Genomic DNA, 22,895 nt, shown 5'->3' with positions numbered 1-22,895 from the left:
AATAATGACAATTTTATTGGAAAAAGCTAAAGAAGTAAGAGAATAAATGAAAAGCAATAAAACACTAAAAGTGACGAGTTAAAATCAAAGTCAACTACAGCCACTACTCCACCTGCAACTCTGTGGAGGAGATGATATGGGATATCACCAGATGTTTTTTAACTTTCAATTTCACAGAATGTTCTTCATGCAGGAGAGTATGTTGGCCGGTAGCTCTGGTCCATATATATATATAATGCGTTGCATTTTGAGCTATGTTACTCTCAACTTCCGTCGCTCGCATGAATGCAGACCAGCCTCTCCTCTTTAGCGTAAATAATAACGTTTTTGCTACTCACCAAAACAAAGGCGGGTTGTGTCAGTAGAATGCCTACTTTCCGTAGTGGACGCACTCTGAGCCCCCCACCCCATATAAACTGTACTTTTTGGCCAGAAAGGGATTTTTTTCACCAGAGGAAAAATATTCTCTATGAGGCAATTCTCTGGGCAATATCGGTAGAAGGCGCAGTGGAGTAACTAAAAGTATTTTTTTCCCGGTGGAAACAAAGTCCCCTTTTGGCCAAAAAGTACAGTTTATACGTGTGGTGGGGGGCTCAGAGTGCGTCCACTAAGGAAAGTAGGCTTTCTAATGACACGACACGCCTTTGTTTTGGATGGTAGCAAAAACGTTATTTTTATTTACGCTGAAGAGGAGAGGCTGGTCTGCATTCATGCGAGCGGCGGAAGTTGAGAGTAACATTGTTCTAAAAATTAAACACACTAGTCCTTACCCGTTCTGAATATATGAACAGCAAATATATATATAGTAAATATATATATATATATAGAATATTAGTGGTCCATGACATGAAAATGTTTGAGAACCACTGCTCTGAAACAACATTGGACAATGATGTTTGACAGTCAGCTATATTGTTGCTTATTGTAGATTTATTTGCGGATTTTCTGACTTATTCTGGCCTGTTAACATTTTCATATACCTGGTTGCTTGTTTCCCTCAGTCAATGTGGCAACCCTGGTGATTGCCCAACACTGTTTTGGTTCCGTTCCTATGCTAATGTAGCTTAGCAACAGCTAGGAGAATGCTGTAAGCTGCTGCGGTTTAAAAGTTTAGAAGTTTTTAGTGCAATTTATGTCCCCGAATGTATGGATATGGACTTATGGCGCCATCGCTGCCTCTTTCTTTAGTAGAAGTGTTGACAGTTTTAGCGTCCCTCTCCGCGCGCGCGCACACACACACACACACACACACACACACACACACACACACACACACACTGTGAAGGCCGTAGTACTGTAAATATGACATGAATATGAATGCAAAGTAGCGGTCCATGTGTGGACAGGCTACCTGTCGCCGCGGTGCATGGTGAGATGTGTGCAAACCGTGTAGTTTATCAGGAGAAGACTACCAAACGATGCAACACGCACACACACAGTCAGCGGCGCCAAATTGTATAGGGCACAATTTGTTGTGTTGCAGCGCTAGCTAGAGGAAGCATGCCAGTGGGGTAACGGTGAGAACGGTGGCCTGTGATGCAGGTGTCGCTAAGGGACGCAGGTGTGTGAGGGTGCGAGGTTAATTCACTAATAAATTAATGTTGCATCCTTTGGTATTCTTCTCCTGATAAACTACACGGTTTGCACACATCTCACCATGCACAACGGCGACAGGTAGCCTGTCCACACATGGACCGCTACTTTGCATTCATATTCATGTGATATTGACAGTACAATACCCATTTTTGCATTTTTTAATCCACTAATAAATTCATTATAAATCATTAATGTGTCAAATCGGAAAAAGGGCTCCATTAAGACCTCCATATAATTATGGTCCATGCCTGTGTGAAAAGTGGGAGTGATTGGGCCAGCCAATGTTGAGATAAAGCGCTGTCAGGGACATTCATTCAGACATTCAGAGATTCGCTGAATTATTATAAGGATAAGGATTAGAGCTATGGACAAGAGCTATATTGGCCGGGAACTAAGGCACAGACAGAAGGAGGCGAAGGTCCATTTCTTGAAATGAACATACCGAGCTGGAAAGAATGAATGAGCACCATGCAGGCTTTATAGGGGAGGGGGTAATCAGTGACAACTTACACCTGAGTAATTGGGGTAATCATGACTATACTTACACCTGAGTAATTGGGGTGTGAACTCTGTGTGGACTGTGGAGACAGGTCTCCCCATTACACATTGAATGTTTACCGATCATGAATAGAGATGATGCTACAGCTAGGCCTTGCTGAACTATGAATATCGGATGTATTGCCAATTTGCCATGCAGTGTAGCCGGTGTTGCACGGGGGTAACAGATGTTGATTAAAAAAAAGTATTTAATTGATTTCGTATATCTTCGTATTTTTTCATGATTATTGTTCAACTCTTTGCAGTGCATCCATCCATATAATAATGTTGTTCAGAGAGGTGCCTCTGTGGACATGAATATGAAGAGTGTTGATGTTGATGTGCATCTGAAACAGGTCCTTTGTTAATACTGTTCTATTATCTCCTCAACTCTCTATTCAACTACCTCTGAAAAAATTGGGGGAATTAAATGCTACCTTTGCTCATCGCATCTTATAGACCAGTGTTGGGCATCGTTACTTTCTAAAGTAACGTCGTTAGGTTACTACTGCATGCCCATGAAAAGAATCCCTTACCGTTACAGATTGCCATCTGAGAAAAGTAACAAGTTAGATTATTTTCCGTTATTTTCCGTTACCCGACAATTAAAACCCATTTTGAATGCTTGCGCAAGTTGTTTACATTGTAGACTATTAGGCTACTGCCTAGTGCCTACCGTCATTGCGCCGCATTATTACGGCCCTAATTAACTCTATGGTTAAAAACGAGAATAATACACACCATGAACTGACCATAGACAATATCCCCTTTACAGCTCTTTTTATTAACTAAAATAATTCGCCACAATCGCCAGCCTATACACGTAGGACTGGACAGAAAGGCTGTTGCGCTGCGCTCCAACCAGCCAACAGCGCGCATGATGCCCTCTCCACAGCGCGCACCGTGGCGCATGAACAACACCACCACCACCACCGTGGACCCACGACCCACGTATGAACTAGATAGTTTATAAGAAATGGCACGGCGGCCATCCTCGCAGGTATAGTGACAGTATAACAGAATGAGAATCCTGTAACCTGTTATTGGGGGGGGGGGGGGGGGGGCATCAACAACAGGCTCGCATCAACAACAGAAACTTAAACAATTCATTAAACTAGTACTCACCTAATGACGCCGCCACGGAGGATCTACCATGTTTAACGTAATTCCAAAGTGTTTAGCCTACATTGTTTAAGTCAAAGACGCATGCGGTTTTTACTTTGGCTTAAAGCATGTTGTTATTATTATTCTGCTTAGAGTATATTCCACCACCACCACCGGCACTGTCATAGCAGCTGGCTACAACCGAAACAACTTATTCCTCTTCCTCTTCAAAATAAAATCTACTTGTAACAATACTTTTATTTCTTAAGTGAACTTACAGGATGTAGTAGACGCAGGATGTATAGTAGGCTATGGCCTATACCATGGGCTATACGCTGCGCGTTGGGGCTTGGGAAGATAAATCACATAGAAGGCAGGAGAAATAGACTCCGGGCAGTCGGGGTTTTATTATTTTTAAATCTTGCACACAAAATGAACAGGGACGCATTATAGTAACGGGATTACTGTTTTGGAAAAGTAACTATAGGTAACTAACTACTAAATTGCAAAACTAACAAGTTACTTTATTCCGTTACCAATAAAAGTAGTCCCTTACATAACGCCGTTATTAATAACGCCGTTACACCCAACACTGTTATAGACATACTGTAGCCTACTACTACTATACTGACCCTTTCAACTTCTCCAAATACATTGTTGAAAGACAACATACATAAAATCTATTGTCGACCCTAGGGTCGACAATAGAGTCGACCCTATTGTCGACTCTATTGTCGAGTGAATTGAGCTGTACAATCTGTCTACATTCATAGGGAGAGTAGCCTACTTACGTATTAGGATCTCAGGTCACTGCTTATGATTATCCAAAACTACTTCAGAATGAGTTAGGTAAGGCATTTATATATTTTTGGAATAGCCTATATAGGATCTTCTTACACCTGATTAAATTTAATGTATCACCATGGTATCAGATTCTGTTGAAATTTGTGTTGGTACAATCAGAACCATAAAATTACACACACCACACCCAAACATGCCTCACTTCCTGTACCTTTATAGCTTCCTGGCACCTCACTTCCTGGAATTGGAACTATTCCTGGAACTATTGCTCACATGCTTTTTCCCCACAGTTCCTCCTATGATCAAACCTTGTCATTTTGTCAACGGAAAATGGTTAGTTAAACCTTGGTCATCCATTTCACATAACACAATATATTCTACATAAATATAAATATTCAACCATAGTTTAACCGATAGATTTATAAGAATCATCATCATGAATCCACTTGCTGACTGGCTGTCAGCATTGAGCAATTTGTTTTATAAAAGACACATTTTGGGCTTTGGCAAGTGGCTATGGCCGTTTTTAGCCCAAGGAGTGTTTTTTGTGCAAAACTAATGCTTGGAATGGATTCAGAATCATGAAAATAAATCTTGCCTTGTATGGTACATATCACATATATCCTGATAATATAATAATAATAGCCGCCCGAAGGGCAGCTCATCCTATAGTTACGTTGCAGTGCAATATGGGAAGAAGGAAATTGTGGGAGTTGATAGACTCCACTTCATGTTTCAGCTGTGTTTTTAAACCCATTGTGCCCTACACATATAGCAACGGATGGGTTATTATAATTATGCATGCGTGCGTGCGTGCGTGCATGCATGCGCACACACACACACACGCACACACACGAGACGACGCCCCATCTTGCCCGCCCAAATTGTAATTCCTAGAAACTGGGAAACTGTTTGGAAAATCAGCGTGAAAAGTTGACTCTTCTCCTCCTATGATTTTCACCCGTTCATATGTGTGCTCAGCCGCGAAACATCAATGGGTACATGAACCTTTATAGCATCCCTATTCTGGGCATTTAATAATTATCTATCATTCCACAAAAATAGCTGATCTTCAAGCTCACAACACATGTAGACGAACAACAAGAGGGTTAAGTGGTTAATGAAAATTGTGTACCTTTCTTTTTTCTCTTAATGTTTATGCCATGATTTTGCAACCCAGTTTTTTTCACCCAGTGCCAATTATCTAATGTAATCCTGGGTGCTACACTTCCTCTGCCAACCTGGGGGGGCAGCGGACTGACCTCATGCCTCCTTCTATGCATGAGGAGTCCAAGCTGCTTCTTTTCACCTGACAGGACGTAGCGCGTGGAAGGAACACGTTATTCCAACCAGTTCCTTTCCCCTCCATCAGGCGCCCCGGACCAGGATTACTGCATGTTTTTGTGAGGGTACCTACCCTATAGGGGACACAGGGAGAACATGCAAACTCCACACAGAAAGGCCCTTTCGCCAACCCCACCTCGGGTATGGGCACTGATGACGCGGAGGAGGGAACACGCCCCCGGTGCCCACAGTGTCCCCAGTGGGAATCGAACCCAGGACCTTCTAGCTGTGAGGCGACAGCACTACGTGTGTGTAGTTGTGTACCTTTTCACGCACAAGCATACACACACGCACACACACACACACACAGGCAGGGGAGGTGTTTTTAACATTAAAATATTTTAATGAGAAACGGGTGACCCCCGACAAAAAACAGACACAACATGAACAGTCCATCTGAGAGCATCTATTTTACAAAAGACAAAATAACAATAAATAAATAGGTTGATGATTTCAGAGTACACTAAAAAAGTACCATGTGAACAACATGGTTAAAATGAATTATTTAAATAAAGAATGACTTTCATAATTTTCAGTCCTTCTTTCTTTCACAGTATAGTATTGTAACGCTGGGGGTGCTATTTACACATGTATTCTATTACTTTGATTGAGGGAGGTGTCACTGTTTGGGTATTGGTTACATGTGTTCCGGTGAGGGGGAAAGATAAGGAAGTTCTGGGTTGTTAGAGACTGGATTGAGATAACTGAGAGACATGGCACGTTCTGATATTAGTAGCATTGGGCTGGCCACCCTTTGTTTTATTGTTTGAAGTCAGTGACCCTCAACCTCGGTTTAGTTTGTGCTGCTGTGGCAAGGGAATAAATCCAGGCTCAGTGTGTTTGAGTTTAGCAACCTTGAACCTCGTCTCCTCGCCTCGTCCTTCTAGCTTCCCTACAACGTCACAGTATTATTATGTGTATTGGATGCATCTTTACGGTAACCCTAAGAGTTCAGTAACAGGGGTATCCCCATCACTTCAGATCTCCAGAAAATAGAACATATTATATTTATGGTTGGGTAAGCCAATTCGACCCCCCCGAACCTCACCCTCATTTATAACCATAGCCCATTTGGTAAGCTGGGAACATAGGCGGGGGAATACAGGGATGACCCCCGACACAACATGAACAGTCCATAGAGCATCTATTTTACAAAAGACAAAATAACAATAGTAATAAATAGGTTGATGCTTTCAGATGAGTTGGTCATGTAAATAAGACAAAATCTGAGCTATGAGAGCACACATGGCAAGTTACAACACGTAATTAATACATCATTCTGTCACTCATTCTTTGTAACTTCTGACACCTGAAGACAAAATGTGACTCTGACCACAGACAAATGAGAAATTGTGCATTGGATACCGGCACAATTGTAAATCAAAGCACAGGTATTGGTTGTACAGTAGACATTACTGGTGTCAGCCATTGCATCTCTTAAGCTTATAAATTATAAAAACTGAGGTGTAAGTGTGTTTGTGTTTGATTAACTGACCACTTGTTCCAGAGGTGGTTAGCTGGATATATGAGAAGTGTGTGCATTGTAAATCATAAAAAAGTTATGATCATCCAGAGTGGAGCTTCCTCAACGGAGTGTTCTTCTGAGCCGACCTCCTCAGAGCATGGACAGACCAACCACACCCAAAATGATCAGAGGAACTGTGTTTAAACAGGTGCACATAAAAGCGACAGAATGGGAGCAAGACAAAGAAAGAAAGAAAGAGGGAGGGAGGGAGAAAAATAGAGAAGAAGAAAAGATATGAGTAATTTATGTACACGTCCCAGACCGCACCAATGTAACTAGTCACACGTCCAACCATTATCCCCAGCAGCTGCAAGGAGTTGCATTGGTGTGGACCGTCCTTAATACGGTTTTGCACGCACGCACACACACACACACACACACACACACACACACACACACACACACACACACACACACACAAGCTGTTCATTGGAGTGGCTAGCACCACTCAACAAATGGCTAGCTTACCTTTGGAGAGGGACTGACAGAGTAGAATGGCGTGGCTTGTGGTGGGAGCAGCTGTTGTGGTACTTCCTAATATGTTTGTGATGTTGCTTGTAGGGTCTGCCAGGTTCACAACGTTGCTCCGGACGAGGGTGTTGGGGCTTCCAAGAGAGTCTAAGAAAACAACCGATAGATTAAAGACAAACCTTTTTAGTACATTGTGACAACATTCGTCCCGTACCTGAAATTGCAGCTCAGGAATAAACATCAGCTCTCATGTTGCAAACTTCATGTGCACTTTTCAAAGTGCTCACTCTGTCTTTCAACATGATTTATATATTAAATATATAGCCTATGTGACTGCCGTAATGTTATGATTTTTGTTTTACTTTTACTTATGTTGGTAAAATGTTCCCCAAAGTGTGTTGCCGTCATTTCTGGTAGAAATGCCTTATATGGTGCTGAGTAAGCTCAGGCGCACACAAGTTATTGCAGCTTCCGTCTGCGTGCTGAGCAGACTTCTTTGTATTGTTTTATCAAAAACCACATCACATTTTCTTCCAGTAAAACACATGTGTGGTTACGTAGGCTTGAACCAACCAATAATATGAAATCCACCCATCAATCAATCTTCAACTGAAATCCTGCATGTTTGGTACATACAGTATGACACGGCCACTTTTTAACATTCAAATAAAGTTCGCAATGTTTTACCTCGCCTTCACCCCACTAAATATGGAGTAAATTCACACAATATGAAGAGAGACTATTCAACAAAAACATTCCCCTTAACCTTTAACCTCCCTGACCACCTAATCAGTTCATCCTTAAGTCCAAGTGGACATTTGTGCCAAATACCGGTAGGCCTATGTAGAAATTCTATCAAGGCGTTCCTGAGATATTGAGTTAATGAGGTTGTGACGTACACGGATGGACACCGGACAAAAAACTTGAAAACACAACTACTTCAACATTGTAGTGACTTGTGACCTAACATACAGATTACCAAGTCTTTTCGCAACTTTCTTTGGGAAACAAAGTGTTTCTGTTTCTAATTAGAACATGAAGTGATGCTTTGCTTACCACTAGTACCGCCAGTGCCAGTGGACACACCCATTGAGAAGCTTTGGCTGGATGTGGTGGTGGCCCTTCTCTTGCGTCTGGCGGCAGTTGAATCTGGTATGGTGGCTGCAAAGGTACACTGGATCTGATTTCCAACCAATACTCCCTTCACAGAGTTGACATTCATCTGAAAATAAAAAAATAAAACAAAGTTTCAGCAAAATATGGCTCAAACAAGACAACAGTTGTTACAATTAGCTTAGGTATACCAAATTCTTATTCAGAACTGATATGTCCATTTACACATAGCCTATACACATGGAGGAAACTCACAGTTGTCACAGTCAGAACTCCGTTGTTGAGAAAGGCACTGAAGAACTGAATCACACCGTTGTTGTTGGCACAGATGTAGGTTACATCATTACCACCCTGTAGGGGAGAATTGAATCAGCACCCACACAAGATACAGACAGACATATAGCTAGATGGATTCCATAGCCTTATCTTAAAACACACAGGCATGTGGATAATAATAATACATACGTACATACATGTAGCGCATTTATTCAATTTTCATTAAGTAGATTTTCTATACCGCGGTGGTGTCTGTGGACAGACTGGCAGCAATATATCCAGTTGACTCTCCGGCCAACTCGAACTCAAAGTTCTGTCCGGCGGTTTGCTTGGCGGAGACGAAGAAGCAGGAAGTAGACACGGATGGGTCACAGGTGGATGGATCTGCCACGCAGAGCTGGCTGGTACCACAACCGGTCCTGTTGATGTTTAACTGTATGTGTGGGGAGGAGAGGGAGAAGAATCATTTAGAGGTGTGGCAAGTACAAGGTGTGTGAATCAAACTAAGGCTGCTATGACTGCCAGCTTTGTCAGTCTATTCTACAATCACCTACCGAGAGAGCCTCCACTGTGGTGTTGGGTACCAGTGCAGCGACTGTTGCACTGGTCTCTTCTGCTGTTGTAGCACTGGGTGTGGTAATCTCTGCTGCTGTTGTGGCACTTGGCACAGTAGTCTCTGCTGCTGTTGTGGCACTGGGTGCATTCGTCCCTGCTGCTGTTGTGTCACTGGGTGCATTCGTCCCTGCTGCTGCCGTTGTGTCATAGGGTGGATTTGTCACTGGTGCATTCGTCACTGGTGCATTCGTCACTGGTGCATTTGTCACTGGTGCATTCGTCACTGGTGCATTCGTCACTGGTGCATTCGTCACTGGTGCATTTGTCACTGGTGCATTTGTCCCTGGTGCATTCGTCCCTGCTGCTGTTGTGTCACTGGGTGCATTCGTCCCTGCTGCTGCCGTTGTGTCATAGGGTGGATTTGTCACTGGTGCATTCGTCACTGGTGCATTCGTCACTGGTGCATTCGTCACTGGTGCATTCGTCACTGGTGCATTTGTCACTGGTGCATTTGTCACTGGTGCATTCGTCACTGGTGCATTTGTCACTGGTGAATTCGTCCCTGGTGCATTCGTCACTGGTGCATTCGTCACTGGTGCATTCGTCCCTGGTGCATTCGTCCCTGGTGCATTCGTCCCTGCTGCTGTTGTGTCACTGGGTGCATTCGTCCCTGCTGCTGTTGTGTCACTGGGTGCATTCGTCCCTGCTGCTGCTGTTGTGTCACTGGGTGCATTCGTCCCTGCTGCTGCTGTTGTGTCACTGGGTGCATTCGTCCCTGCTGCTGCTGTTGTGTCACTGGGTGCATTCGTCCCTGCTGCTGCTGTTGTGTCACTGGGTGCATTCGTCCCTGCTGCTGCTGTTGTGGCACTGGGTGCATTCGTCCCTGCTGCTGTTGTGGCACTGGGTGCATTCGTCCCTGCTGCTGCTGTTGTGTCACTGGGTGCATTCGTCCCTGGTGCATTTGTCCCTGCAGCTGTTGTGGCACTGGGTGCATTTGTCCCTGGTGCATTTGTCCCTGCAGCTGTTGTGGCACTGGGTGCATTTGTCCCTGGTGCTGTTGTGTGACTGGGTGCATTCGTCCCTGGTGCATTTGTCCCTGCAGCTGTTGTGGCACTGGGTGCATTTGTCCCTGCAGCTGCTGTTGTGTCACTGGGTGCATTCGTCCCTGCTGCTGTTGTGTGACTGGGTGCATTCGTCCCTGCTGCTGTTGTGTCACTGGGTGCATTCGTCCCTGGTGCTGCTGTGTCACTGGGTGCATTCGTCCCTGGTGCATTTGTCCCTGCAGCTGTTGTGGCACTGGGTGCATTTGTCCCTGCAGCTGTTGTCGCACTGGGTGCATTTGTCCCTGGTGCAATTGTCCCTGCAGCTGTTGTGGCACTGGGTGCATTTGTCCCTGCAGCTGCTGTTGTGTCACTGGGTGCATTCGTCCCTGCTGCTGTTGTGTGACTGGGTGCATTCGTCCCTGCTGCTGTTGTGTCACTGGGTGCATTTGTCCCTGCTGCTGTTGTGTCACTGGGTGCATTCGTCCCTGCTGCTGTTGTGTGACTGGGTGCATTCGTCCCTGCTGCTGTTGTGTCACTGGGTGCATTCGTCCCTGCTGCTGTTGTTGTGGCACTGGGTGCATTCGTCCCTGCTGCTGTTGTTGTGGCACTGGGTGCATTTGTCCCTGCAGCTGTTGTCGCACTGGGTGCATTTGTCCCTGGTGCAATTGTCCCTGCAGCTGTTGTGGCACTGGGTGCATTTGTCCCTGCAGCTGCTGTTGTGTCACTGGGTGCATTCGTCCCTGCTGCTGTTGTGTGACTGGGTGCATTCGTCCCTGCTGCTGTTGTGTCACTGGGTGCATTTGTCCCTGCTGCTGTTGTGTCACTGGGTGCATTCGTCCCTGCTGCTGTTGTGTGACTGGGTGCATTCGTCCCTGCTGCTGTTGTGTCACTGGGTGCATTCGTCCCTGCTGCTGTTGTTGTGGCACTGGGTGCATTCGTCCCTGCTGCTGTTGTTGTGGCACTGGGTGCATTCGTCCCTGCTGCTGTTGTTGTGGCACTGGGTGCATTCGTCCCTGCTGCTGTTGTTGTGGCACTGGGTGCATTCGTCCCTGCTGCTGTTGTTGTGGCACTGGGTGCATTCGTCCCTGCTGCTGTTGTTGTGGCACTGGGCACAGTAGACTCTGCTGCTGTTGTTGTGGCACTGGGTGCATTCGTCCCTGCTGCTGTTGTTGTGGCACTGGGCACAGTAGACTCTGCTGCTGTTGTGGCACTGTCGGACGAACTCATAACTAACGGTGTGGTGGTCTGAGTGTTGGTGCCGATGAGCATTGAGGCAAATGCAACAAACATCACATAGGGAACCAGTCTGTCCATGTCTGGGTGGAAGCAAAGGGTCATTCAAGTCAGCTATAGGATCTAATATAATGCAAATATGCTAATATAATAATTGACAGTGCTAGATAGTCAGTGTCACGGGGCAGCCCGTGCCCTATACACACACACACACACTCTGATTAAGGACATTGCACGCACGCACGCACACACACCACACAGACTGTGGGTAGTGGGGCAGACAGGTCCTAGCATGATATAATGTCAATACTGTTGATGAATGCATTCACAATTTATTCACAACATATTCAGGTTTCATAATGATGTACAAATGAAATTATACACACAGACTTGCAGGGAAAACGGTTAGTTTATTGTAACCTGTGGTTAGCTCATTGTTTGTCACTGGTATGGCCTCTCCAGTGCTGGCACTCTTCTGTCTGAATCTGAACTGCTGAACCAGAGCAGGGTTCAGCCATTCAGCTTAAGAAGGGGGGGAAGGTGCCAAGTATTGTTGAGGAGTAGGGGTGTTTCACAATGTTGTTGAGCAAAGTATTTCTATTATCTTTGGAAATGAATGCAAACCCAAACGATGTTTAGTCTAGAATAGAACATCTATTTATTTGGTTACTTATTCATGTTCGGCAGATATCTCTGAGCTTGTAGATAAGCTGTTTAGATTTAATTGCTTCTCTGTTTGTGGTAGGAGACTGCAGGCAGAGCTAGTCAGTGATGCTCGGGAAGGCAACATGCTGACAGACCAGTGAGAGAGTTGCTAGGGCCCATTTCATGGGCATAGCCTAGTGCGGTTTTGTTATTTTTGCATTAAGTATTGTTGAGTTCTTTATTTTGGATTTTTGGGCAGTATTGTTATTGAATATCTGCACTGGAGCTGGAGTTGGGAGAAATAAAATCCACGAAAAGCATCGCTGACAGTTTTTGGAGCCTTTTGGCCCTCGGGCAACTTTACAGTCAGAAAAAATCTCAATGATGAGACACATTTTGAAGGCAATGGGCCCTATTTTTGTCAGTGTTAAACCCCTTATCCCTAAACTTCTTTGCCGTTTTTTCTTTTTGGAAAAATATATGAAAATTGTTCAACTAGCCGATCTACATCAACACACTGTGAGCTTGTGGATCGGCTATTTGAACTATTCAAAAATGTTTTTCAAAATATTAGGCAATTAGTAAGCATAGTAGATAAGGGCCAGTGACGAAAATAGGGCCCCAATAACATTTATATTATTTATTTTCTTTAACAACAAATAGCTATTTTCCTGTTCTTTTTACAGTTTCAACATAAAAAAACACTTAAACTGTACTGTACTTCAAGCCCAGTGATGAAATACCTGCAATCACATATTTCACATATTTCACATACATTGTACTGTACTGTACTGAATGTACTCAAGCGTAAGAAGTGATGCAATACATACACATATAACCCCTCCCCCTGTTACTTATGATACCAAATGATTATTGATTTCGATAAAATGTAGCAATCTTTCATCACTTTCTACCACTACCTTGTCTATACACTCGTTTTCTGGGAATGTGACTCACACCGGTCCCAATACATCTTAACATGAAAGATTTTGAATTAGTAGGCTACTGATTAGGGTTATATTTCTTTTCTGTGGTACAGTAGCATCTATTTTAATCTTCAATAACATGTGTGCTGTGTAGGCCTACCCTATAAAAATAAGGTAGGCCTATGTAATACTTTAGTAAGACATAGTCATAGATAATAAACTTAAATGACAACTTTTGTTCAACCAAGGTTCATGTTTTAGCTTGTTATTAGAGAAAGTAAAAGATAAGTGTTAATTTATTTTCATATGCTGCTTTCTTTCGTTTGAGTGATTTTAGCAATTATTTTACAGGGGGGCGGGGGCATTCGAACATGGGGCTAAATAAGTATTTTTTCACAAAATGTTATAGCGATTTATTTTTTTATTATTTACTATAGTCCTACTAGACCCCAGGAAATTACATCTGTCCACAAAATATCACGGGATCTATTGAATGTGAAGGGGGAGGTGACAAACTGACATATTGAGCCTATATACACACTATTGTGTGGACAGATGTAAATTCCTGGAGTCTAATAGGACTATAGTAAATATTAATACAAAAAATCGCAGTAACATTTTGTGAAAAAAATACATATTTATCCCCATCGAATGCCCCCGACCCCCTGTCAAAAATGGATAAAATCGCTAAAACGAAAGAAAGCAGCAAATGCAAAAACAATAACACTCATCTCTTACTTTCTCTAATAACAACCTAAAACATGAACTTCAACTTGGTTGAAAAAAAAACAAAGTTGTAATATACTTAGAATCTTAAGATACATACAGCTGCATTATAGATGCATAAGCCATTTGAAAGGTAGACTAAATATAGGCAGATTTGACAAAAAACCCTATAGTTCCAGTTACCTTACCTGACAACTATTGTTTCTGTATCGCTACTTTCTTTGAGTTGATGCCGAGATTCGTTGAGAGCTATAGGTTCCACACAAACGAGGTACGAGCTACAGGTGCGCCTGTGGACTCTGTGTTCTGCTATTTAAACAGTATAGAATACATGGTGGGATAGGAGGAGATGAGACAATCTGGAACACCCAGTCTCAAAAAGATGCAGAAAAACTAGTTCCAGGAATTTGTTACTGTACTTCCAGACTATAACTGCATGCAATTCCTTCTTATGGTGCTGCACCCCCCCCCCCTCAACTCTAAAGAGTTAGATATAAAGACAGTAAATTAATTAGTATTGATGAGCATTTATTGAAAATAAAATAATACAATTATTGTACAGTGCAGTACAGTACAAGATGAAAAGTCACATACATATAATTACCAACCAGTGGCCTTATTGCTTCACCCTTCACATGCACACCCACACACACACACACACACACACACACACACACACACACACACACACTCACACACACACACACACACACACACACACACACACACACACACACTGCCAATGAAGGCTTCATTTAGAGCACTGCTTTGGGCATCTCCATCTGCACAATTACTGGCTCTTGTCTAGCTATTCATCTAGATACACTTTATACAAATACACATCATATTTTTAGGATTGCCCGATAGGTATAATTTCAGACTTTTTTAGTCTTTTATCTGTAGCATGCAAGCACAGGCATGCAGAGGGATTTGTCTGCCATATGCTCACATCATTTTGATGAGTGACTATAGAGCAGAGGTTGGTCTTTTCCTCGCTCACATGTCATATACAAAATATGCATGCACACGCACACATGCGCAAACACAAATAGACTAACATGAACAGTCTTAAAGACAAAATAATAGCAATAAATATGTTGTACAGAATAAAATCTGAGTAACAAGTTACTGATCCCACATAAGGCCGGTTCAAGGAAATAAATTTGTATTTTAGGACTTGTGCAGTGGATACATTTGTAAATTACAGCTGACGTATTGGTTGTAAACAGGGTCTGTTTTAAGACCTAAGCATCCTTCATTGCATCTTTTACTGTAAAGTTTACAGAAGAATGGAGGGAAAATTAAGCCTGTTTGACGTAATTTGTATTTTGTCTCCCCCCCCCACGTATTAACAAAGACAACTTGCACCCAGTAGGTGGATATGAGTCTGAGAAATGGTAAATAATAAAAGCAGATGGGAAATGTATGATCTTCCAGAGTGGCGCTTCCTCTACGGAGCTGTGCTGTTCTTCTGAGCCGACCTCCTCAGAGTATGGACACACCAACCACGGCCAAAATGATCAAAATAACTGTATTTGAATAGGCGCACAGTAAAAGTCACAGAATGAGAGAGAGAGAGAGAGAGAGAGAGAGAGAGAGAGAGAGAGAGAGAGAGAGAGAGAGAGGAGAGGGAGAGGGAGAGAAAGTGGGGCGATAAAAGATAAATTAGTCAGTATGCAGATACTTGTTTAGTTCATTGCAGCACAGTTCATAACAGTGTGTGCAGTGCGGTTAATTGCAATGTGCAGTGCAGTTCATTGCACTGAATTACAGTGCAGTGCAGTTCGCTGGCTGACAGTGAGTTTCAGAGCTGATTTTAAGATTTTACTGATGACTTTTAAAGCTTTGCAAGGCCTGGCTCCCAGCTACATCTTAGATTATGCTGGAACCATGTAAACCGGAGTGTGTGTCTTAGACCCTTGGTAGTTCCCATGAGTGATCGGGCTTTTGCAGCCCGGTCACCTATAGGCTGTGGAATGCCCTGCCCCTGCCTGAGGAAGACTAGCTAGGTCAGTGTCATCTTTAAAATCACTTCTGAAAACGTATTTGTATAGACTCCTTAAGAGACGACGTCACACTGATAAGCAACAGCATGCAGTCGCATCCGCGATGTGAGCTTGTATATCATCTGTTCTCTGTGTGCAACACTGTTGCGCTTTGAAGTATAAATGTCTCCTAGGGTGCATCTCACTAGCCAACACACAATGAAGTATAAATGTCTCCTAGGGTGCATCTCACTAGCCAACACACAATGAAGTATAAATGTCTCCTAGGGTGCACCTCACTAGCCAACACACAAGAGGAGGTTGAATGGACTGAAACCAGCGCTCCCCTAAACAACAGGTTTGGAGATATGTTGGGAATTGATTACATGAAACAGTCACCCACGTGCGCCCAGTCCCAATGTTTGTAAACAAATAATTGGTCTATAAAAAGGCCTTTCTTTAGATTTTAATACTCTCGCTATGCATATTTCTCTTAGGCTTACATGCACACAGTCAGGGTTTGAAACAAGCAAATAAAAATACAAACAGAAATACCACGGGAAAACATAACTGGCTTACCTTTGGAGAAGGAGTGACAGAGTGGAATAGCATGGCTAGCTGTGCTGCTGCTTGTCACGAGGGTGACGGCGCTCGCCGGATTAGCCAGGTTCACAACGTTGCTCTGGAATTTAGTAGTGGGGGTTCCAAGAGTGCCTGAGGACACAAGCAATACCATTTAGGCCTTCAGCTCACATGCTCTTATCCAGAGTCACTTAGAAGAGACAGATCGGAATAAGGGCATACAAAAGATGAAAGACAAACATTTCTCGTACAGGCGTGTGTGTGTGTGTGTGTGTGTGTGTGTGTGTGTGTGTGTGTGTGTGTGTCACGATGACATGATGTCATATCTTGCGCCTATCTAACAATATGCACAAAACATTTAAAACATCAATTTCTTTGTATTGTTTTATCAAAAACCACATCATGTGTGGTTACGTAGGCTTGAACCAACCAATAATATGAAATCCACCCATCAATCAATCTTCAACTGAAATCCTGCATGTTTGGTACATACTGTACAGTATGACACGGCCACTTTTTAACATTCAAATAAAGTTTGCAATGTTATACCTCGCCTTCACCCCACTAAATATGGAGTAAATTCACACAATATGAAGAGAGACTATTCAACAAAAACATTCCCCTTAACCTTTAACCTCCCTGACCACCTAATCAGTTCATCCTTAAGTCCAAGTGGACATTTGTGCCAAATATGTAGAAATTATATCAAGGCGTTCCTGAGATATTGAGTTAATGAGGTTGTGACGTACACGGATGGACACCGGACAAACAACTTGAAAACACAACTACTTCAACATTATAGTGACTTGTGACCTAACATACAGATTACCAAGTCTTTTCGCAACTTTCTTTGGGAAACAAAGTGTTTCTGTTTCTAATTAGAACATGAAGTGATGCTTTGCTTACCGCTAGTACTGACAGTGCCAGTGGACACACCCATTGAGAAGCTTTGGCTGGATGTGGTGGTGGCCCTTCTCTTGCGTCTGGCGGCAGTTGAATCTGGTATGGTGGCTGCAAAGGTACACTGGATCTGATTTCCAACCAATACTCCCTTCACAGAGTTGACATTCATCTGAAAATAAAATAATATAAAACAAAGTTTCAGCAAAATATGGCTCAAACAAGACAACAGTTGTTACAATTAGCTTAGGTATACCAAATTCTTATTCAGAACTGATATGTCCATTTACACATAGCCTATACACATGGAGGAAACTCACAGTTGTCACAGTCAGAACTCCGTTGTTGAGAAGGGCACTGAAGAACTGAATCACACCGTTGTTGTTGGCACAGATGTAGGTTACATCATTACCACCCTGTAGGGGAGAATTGAACAATCAGAACCCACACAAGATACAGACAGACATATAGCTAGATGGATTCCTTAGCCTTATCTTAAAACACACAGGCATGTGGATAATAATAATACATACGTACATACATGTAGCGCATTTATTACATTTTCATTAAGTAGATTTTCCATACCGCGGTGGTGTCTGTGGACAGACTGGCAGCAATATATCCAGTTGACTCTCCGGCCAACTCGAACTCAAAGTTCTGTCCGGCGGTTTGCTTGGCGGAGACAAAGAAGCAGGAAGTAGACAAGGATGGGTCACAGGTGGATGGATCTGCCATGCAGAGCTGGCTGGTACCACAACCGGTCCTGTTGATGTGTAACTGTATGTGTGGGGAGGAGAGGGAGAAGAATCACTTTTTAGAGGTGTGGCTCACACAAACATTGATTCACAATCAGTCCAAGGGCTCTCTAAAGAGTGGGGACCCAGGGGACCATCGGGGTCACAATAAGTTGGCTATTCAAAAATAGCAGATATATAAGGTTGCACATCTGCTATTTTTAAGTTAAAATGTTTGGAATTATTTTGTATTTTTTTTAACACAAATCTTCTTGCAGGGGTCCTTGGCACTAGATATTTTCAGATGTGGCCAAATACATATCAATTTGGGGGTCGTGACATGAAAAAGTTTGAGAACCACTGCTATATTCTACAATCACCTACCGAGAGAGTGGCCACTGTGGTGTTGGTTACCAGCGGAGCTACAGCGGTCGTCGCTACCGTTACCGCTACCGTTGTGGGGGTGGGTGCATTGGTCATAGGTGTTGCACCGGGTGCATTGGTCATAGGTGTTGCGCCGGGAGCATTGGTCATAGGTGTTGCGCCGGGAGCATTGGTCATAGGTGTTGCACCGGGCGCATTGGTCACCGCCGGTGTTGCGCCAGCTGTGGTAGCTGTGCTGCTGCTTGTCACGAGGGTGACGGCGCTCGCCGGATTAGCCAGGTTCACAACGTTGCTCTGGACTTTAGTCGTGGGGGTTCCAAGAGTGCCTGAGGACACAAGCAATTACAATTTAGGCCTTCAGCTCACATGCTCTTATCCAGAGTCACTTAGAAGAGACAGATCGGAATAAGGGCATAATAAAGTTCGCAATGTTATACCTCGCCTTCACCCCACTAAATATGGAGTAAATTCACACAATATGAAGAGAGACTATTCAACAAAAACATTCCCCTTAACCTTTAACCCATATGACCACCTAATCAGTTCATCCTTAAGTCCAAGTGGACATTCGTGCCAAATATGTAGAAATTCTATCAAGGCGTTCCTGAGATATTGAGTTAATGAGGTTGTGACGTACACGGATGGACACCAGACAGACAACTTGAAAACACAACTACTTCAACATTATAGTGACTTCTGACCTAACATACAGATTACCAAGTCTTTTCGCAACTTTCTTTGGGAAACAAAGTGTTTCTGTTTCTAATTAGAACATGAAGTGATGCTTTGCTTACCGCTAGTACCGACAGTGCCAGTGGACACCCCCATTGAGAAGCTTTGGCTGGATGTGGTGGTGGCCCTTCTCTTGCGTCTGGCGGCAGTTGAATCTGGTATGGTGGCTGCAAAGGTACACTGGATCTGATTTCCAACCAATACTCCCTTCACAGAGTTGACATTCATCTGAAAATAAAATAATATAAAACAAAGTTTCAGCAAAATATGGCTCAAACAAGACAACAGTTGTTACAATTAGCTTAGGTATACCAAATTCTTATTCAGAACTGATATGTCCATTTACACATAGCCTATACACATGGAGGAAACTCACAGTTGTCACAGTCAGAACTCCGTTGTTGAGAAAGGCACTGAAGAACTGAATCACACCGTTGTTGTTGGCACAGATGTAGGTTACATCATTACCACCCTGTAGGGGAGAATTGAACAATCAGCACCCACACAAGCTACAGACAGACATATAGCTAGATGGATTCCTTAGCCTTATCTTAAAACACACAGGCATGTGGATAATAATAATACATATGTACATACATGTAGCGCATTTATTACATTTTCATTAAGTAGATTTTCCATACCGCGGTGGTGTCTGTGGACAGACTGGCAGCAATATATCCAGTTGACTCTCCGGCCAACTCGAACTCAAGGTTCTGTCCGGCGGTTTGCTTGGCGGAGACGAAGAAGCAGGAAGTAGACACGGATGGGTCACAGGTGGATGGATCTGCCACGCAGAGCTTGCTGGTACCACAACCGGTCCTGTTGATGTTTAACTGTATGTGTGGGGAGGAGAGGGAGAAGAATCACTTTTTAGAGGTGTGGCACTAGATATTTTCAGATATGGCCAAATACTTATCAATTTTGGGGTCCTGACATGAAAAAGTTTGAGAACCACTGCTATATTCTACAATCACCTACCGAGAGAGTGGCCACTGTGGTGTTGGTTACCAGCGGAGCTACAGCGGTCGTCGCTACCGTTACCGCTACCGTTGTGGTCATAGGTGTTGCACCGGGCGCATTGGTCATAGGTGTTGCGCCGGGAGCATTGGTCATAGGTGTTGCGCCGGGAGCATTGGTCATAGGTGTTGCACCGGGCACATTGGTCATAGGTGTTGCACCGGGCGCATTGGTCATAGGTGTTGCACCGGGCGCATTGGTCATAGGTGTTGCACCGGGCGCATTGGTCATAGGTGTTGCACCGGGCGCATTGGTCATAGGTGTTGCACCGGGCGCATTGGTCATAGGTGTTGCACCGGGCGCATTGGTCATAGGTGTTGCACCGGGCGCATTGGTCATAGGTGTTGCACCGGGCGCATTGGTCATAGGTGTTGCACCGGGCGCATTGGTCATAGGTGTTGCACCGGTCTCATTGGTCATAGGTGTTGCACCGGGCGCATTGGTCATAGGTGTTGCACCGGGAGCATTGGTCATAGGTGTTGCACCGGGCGCATTGGTCATAGGTGTTGCACCGGTCTCATTGGTCATAGGTGTTGTGCCGGTCGCATTGGTCATAGGTGTTGTGCCGGTCGCATTGGTCCCCGTTGATGTTGCGGTGGGCGGTGATGCCGTTGACGAAGCGTTGGCAACCATAAGCATTGAGGTGCATGCAGCAAGCATCACAGAAAGTACCAGTCTGTCCATGTCTGGATGGAAGCAAAGGGGATTTCAAGTCAAGTGGAAGATCAATCTTTGCCATCATTCAAATGTATCATTATAATGTGCTAGAATAGATAATCGCACACGCACGCAAGCAAGCAGGCACACACATATACACACACACACACACACACACACACGCACGCACACACACGCACGCACGCACACACACACACACACACACACACACACACACACACACACACACACACACACACACACACACACACACACACACACACACACACACACACTCTCTCTTAAGAATTTAGAATTACATTATGATTTATACAACGTTGTGTCAAAGATCTTTGTCAACTCTGTCAGATTACTACAAAAACAAAATTTAATCATGGTAGCTATATCCTAAGGTCCGATGTCTCACTTGCTGATTAAGATATTTTTGAAGTGAGGGACGCTCTTATCATCGTACATCATCCATTCATGTGGAGGACAAACAGCCGATTTGCTCGTCCACAATGTAAATTCTCCATTCCGTTTCAATGGGAATTTAACGTTTGTGTAAGACGAAAATCTACACTATAGCTGAATATATAGGAGGGGCTAGCGCCCCTCAAAAAGGTAGGAAAGCTGCTGAAGCTATTGTAAGCTTTACATTTTTGATATGCATCAAATAATATTGCTATCAGATGTGTCTCAACCATAATATAATATAACTCCATAAGTCCTTCTAAAGCCAAAATAAATAAGTAATCTAGGTTTAAAATGTATGATTTTAATAGCATCAACAGAACGCTGAGCAACGTTGAACAAATGTGTGTCTACACTCTACAGACTCCATAAGATGTCAACTCCATGCATCAGATATATGCCATCTTATGGAGTTGACATGTAAATAGAAAAACGAGGGTGGCCCATTACATGCATGGCCTAGTAGTCACCACTTTTTATAAAATTAAAGGTTTTGCACCAGTTATCAAGAATGGGTGACCATTATAGGCCTATACAAATATCCTATATATTTTATTTTGAGGGGCCATAGGAGGAGCCCCTCCTATGCCCAGCTTTGTGAAATTGTGTGAATAATAGGTTATTTGATTGGCTGATCACCCCATAGCGATGATTTGATTGGCTGAGCATGTTGAGGATAAAAAGTGAGGGCAGAAAAGTTGTGACGCCAATTGTGATTAGCCGGTACCACATTTGTGATGATTTGATTGGCTGAGCACAGAATGTGATTAATGATGATGTATGTATGTATGAAGTGAGCGCCCCTCACTTCACACGAGTGATTTATTTTAATGGTGTGCCTTCCATATTCCTATTCATCAAAAACCGTGTCTTGTATTAATTGTATTTTGTATTAAAAATATTAACCTAATCATTTGCTTAAAAATACCCACTGTCCTTACTTAGGTGACTTTGTTGTTAAAATAGCAGACATATAGCCTCCTATAGCATATACCAGTTCAGATTTAAGTAGGCATGACTTGTTTTACAGGTACTGTAAAACAAGCTAAAGCTAATCATCTTGCAAAATACAAAACAAAACCAAAAAAGACCTTACCTTTATCTGTTTGTGTATCCTATCCTACTGATTAGTTCAGTTGACTGCCAAGATCCCGGTGAGAAGTATATAGCCCAATCTGACGTTCCCAATAATGTCCACGTGTGCCTGTGGCAAGTGATGCTGAGAGAACGGTGCGGTAAGAGAGACTGACACCTGATGCTGCCTCTTCTGCTATTTAAACACAATGATGGGGTGGGAGGAGGAAATACGCCGAAACCTCTTTAGTTGCAGCCATGGGTGTTGTCCTTTATTTTCTTTTGTTGACGTCATCTTGCCAAAGGGATGTAGTAGTGGACCTATGCAGGGCCTAAGGGTATACTGTCGGTATCATTCTATTGAATAATTAAGCCTCGTTTAAAAAAGTTCTGCAACATAAGATAGGCCACATTTATTGTATTTTATTTATTTAGTTTTATTTTGATCAGGCCTGGCTACA

The 22,895-nt window shown here is 43.4% G+C and overlaps 1 protein-coding gene across 1 annotated transcript; it reads right to left on the bottom strand.

Moving 5' to 3' along the window:
- Positions 1 to 14,404: 14,404 nt before the first annotated feature.
- Positions 14,405 to 22,624, bottom strand: LOC308335564 (uncharacterized protein). The gene is made up of 11 exons (XM_080792626.1): positions 22,457 to 22,624; positions 20,191 to 20,915; positions 19,854 to 20,045; positions 19,589 to 19,684; positions 19,275 to 19,440; positions 18,481 to 18,806; positions 17,948 to 18,139; positions 17,683 to 17,778; positions 17,369 to 17,534; positions 16,460 to 16,594; positions 14,405 to 15,424 (listed from the first exon to the last, which is right to left on the bottom strand). Exons 2-11 carry the CDS (start codon positions 20,911 to 20,913, stop codon positions 15,381 to 15,383), a joined length of 2,136 nt encoding a protein of 711 aa, XP_080648752.1. The 5' UTR covers positions 20,914 to 20,915; positions 22,457 to 22,624; the 3' UTR covers positions 14,405 to 15,380.
- Between the last annotated feature and the right edge of the window lie 271 nt (positions 22,625 to 22,895).

This window comes from Protomyctophum bolini (genome assembly GCF_963924005.1).
Source record: "Protomyctophum bolini genome assembly, chromosome: 20".
In the NCBI taxonomy this organism is placed as follows: domain Eukaryota; kingdom Metazoa; phylum Chordata; class Actinopteri; order Myctophiformes; family Myctophidae; genus Protomyctophum; species Protomyctophum bolini.
The sequence above is the reverse complement of the archived record's forward strand: the minus strand, read 5'-3'. Positions and strand labels throughout refer to the sequence as shown.

Bases quoted from the DNA above. Each gene is read 5' to 3' on its own strand.
- LOC308335564 (XM_080792626.1), bottom strand. From the start codon at position 20,913: ATGGACAGACTGGTACTTTCTGTGATGCTTGCTGCATGCACCTCAATG. The intron at 19,685-19,853 runs GTATGGAAAATC...TCTCCCCTACAG, and splicing joins TGTCCACAGACACCACCGCG to GGTGGTAATGATGTAACCTA. The intron at 18,140-18,480 runs GTAGGTGATTGT...CCACACATACAG, and splicing joins CCACAGTGGCCACTCTCTCG to TTACACATCAACAGGACCGG.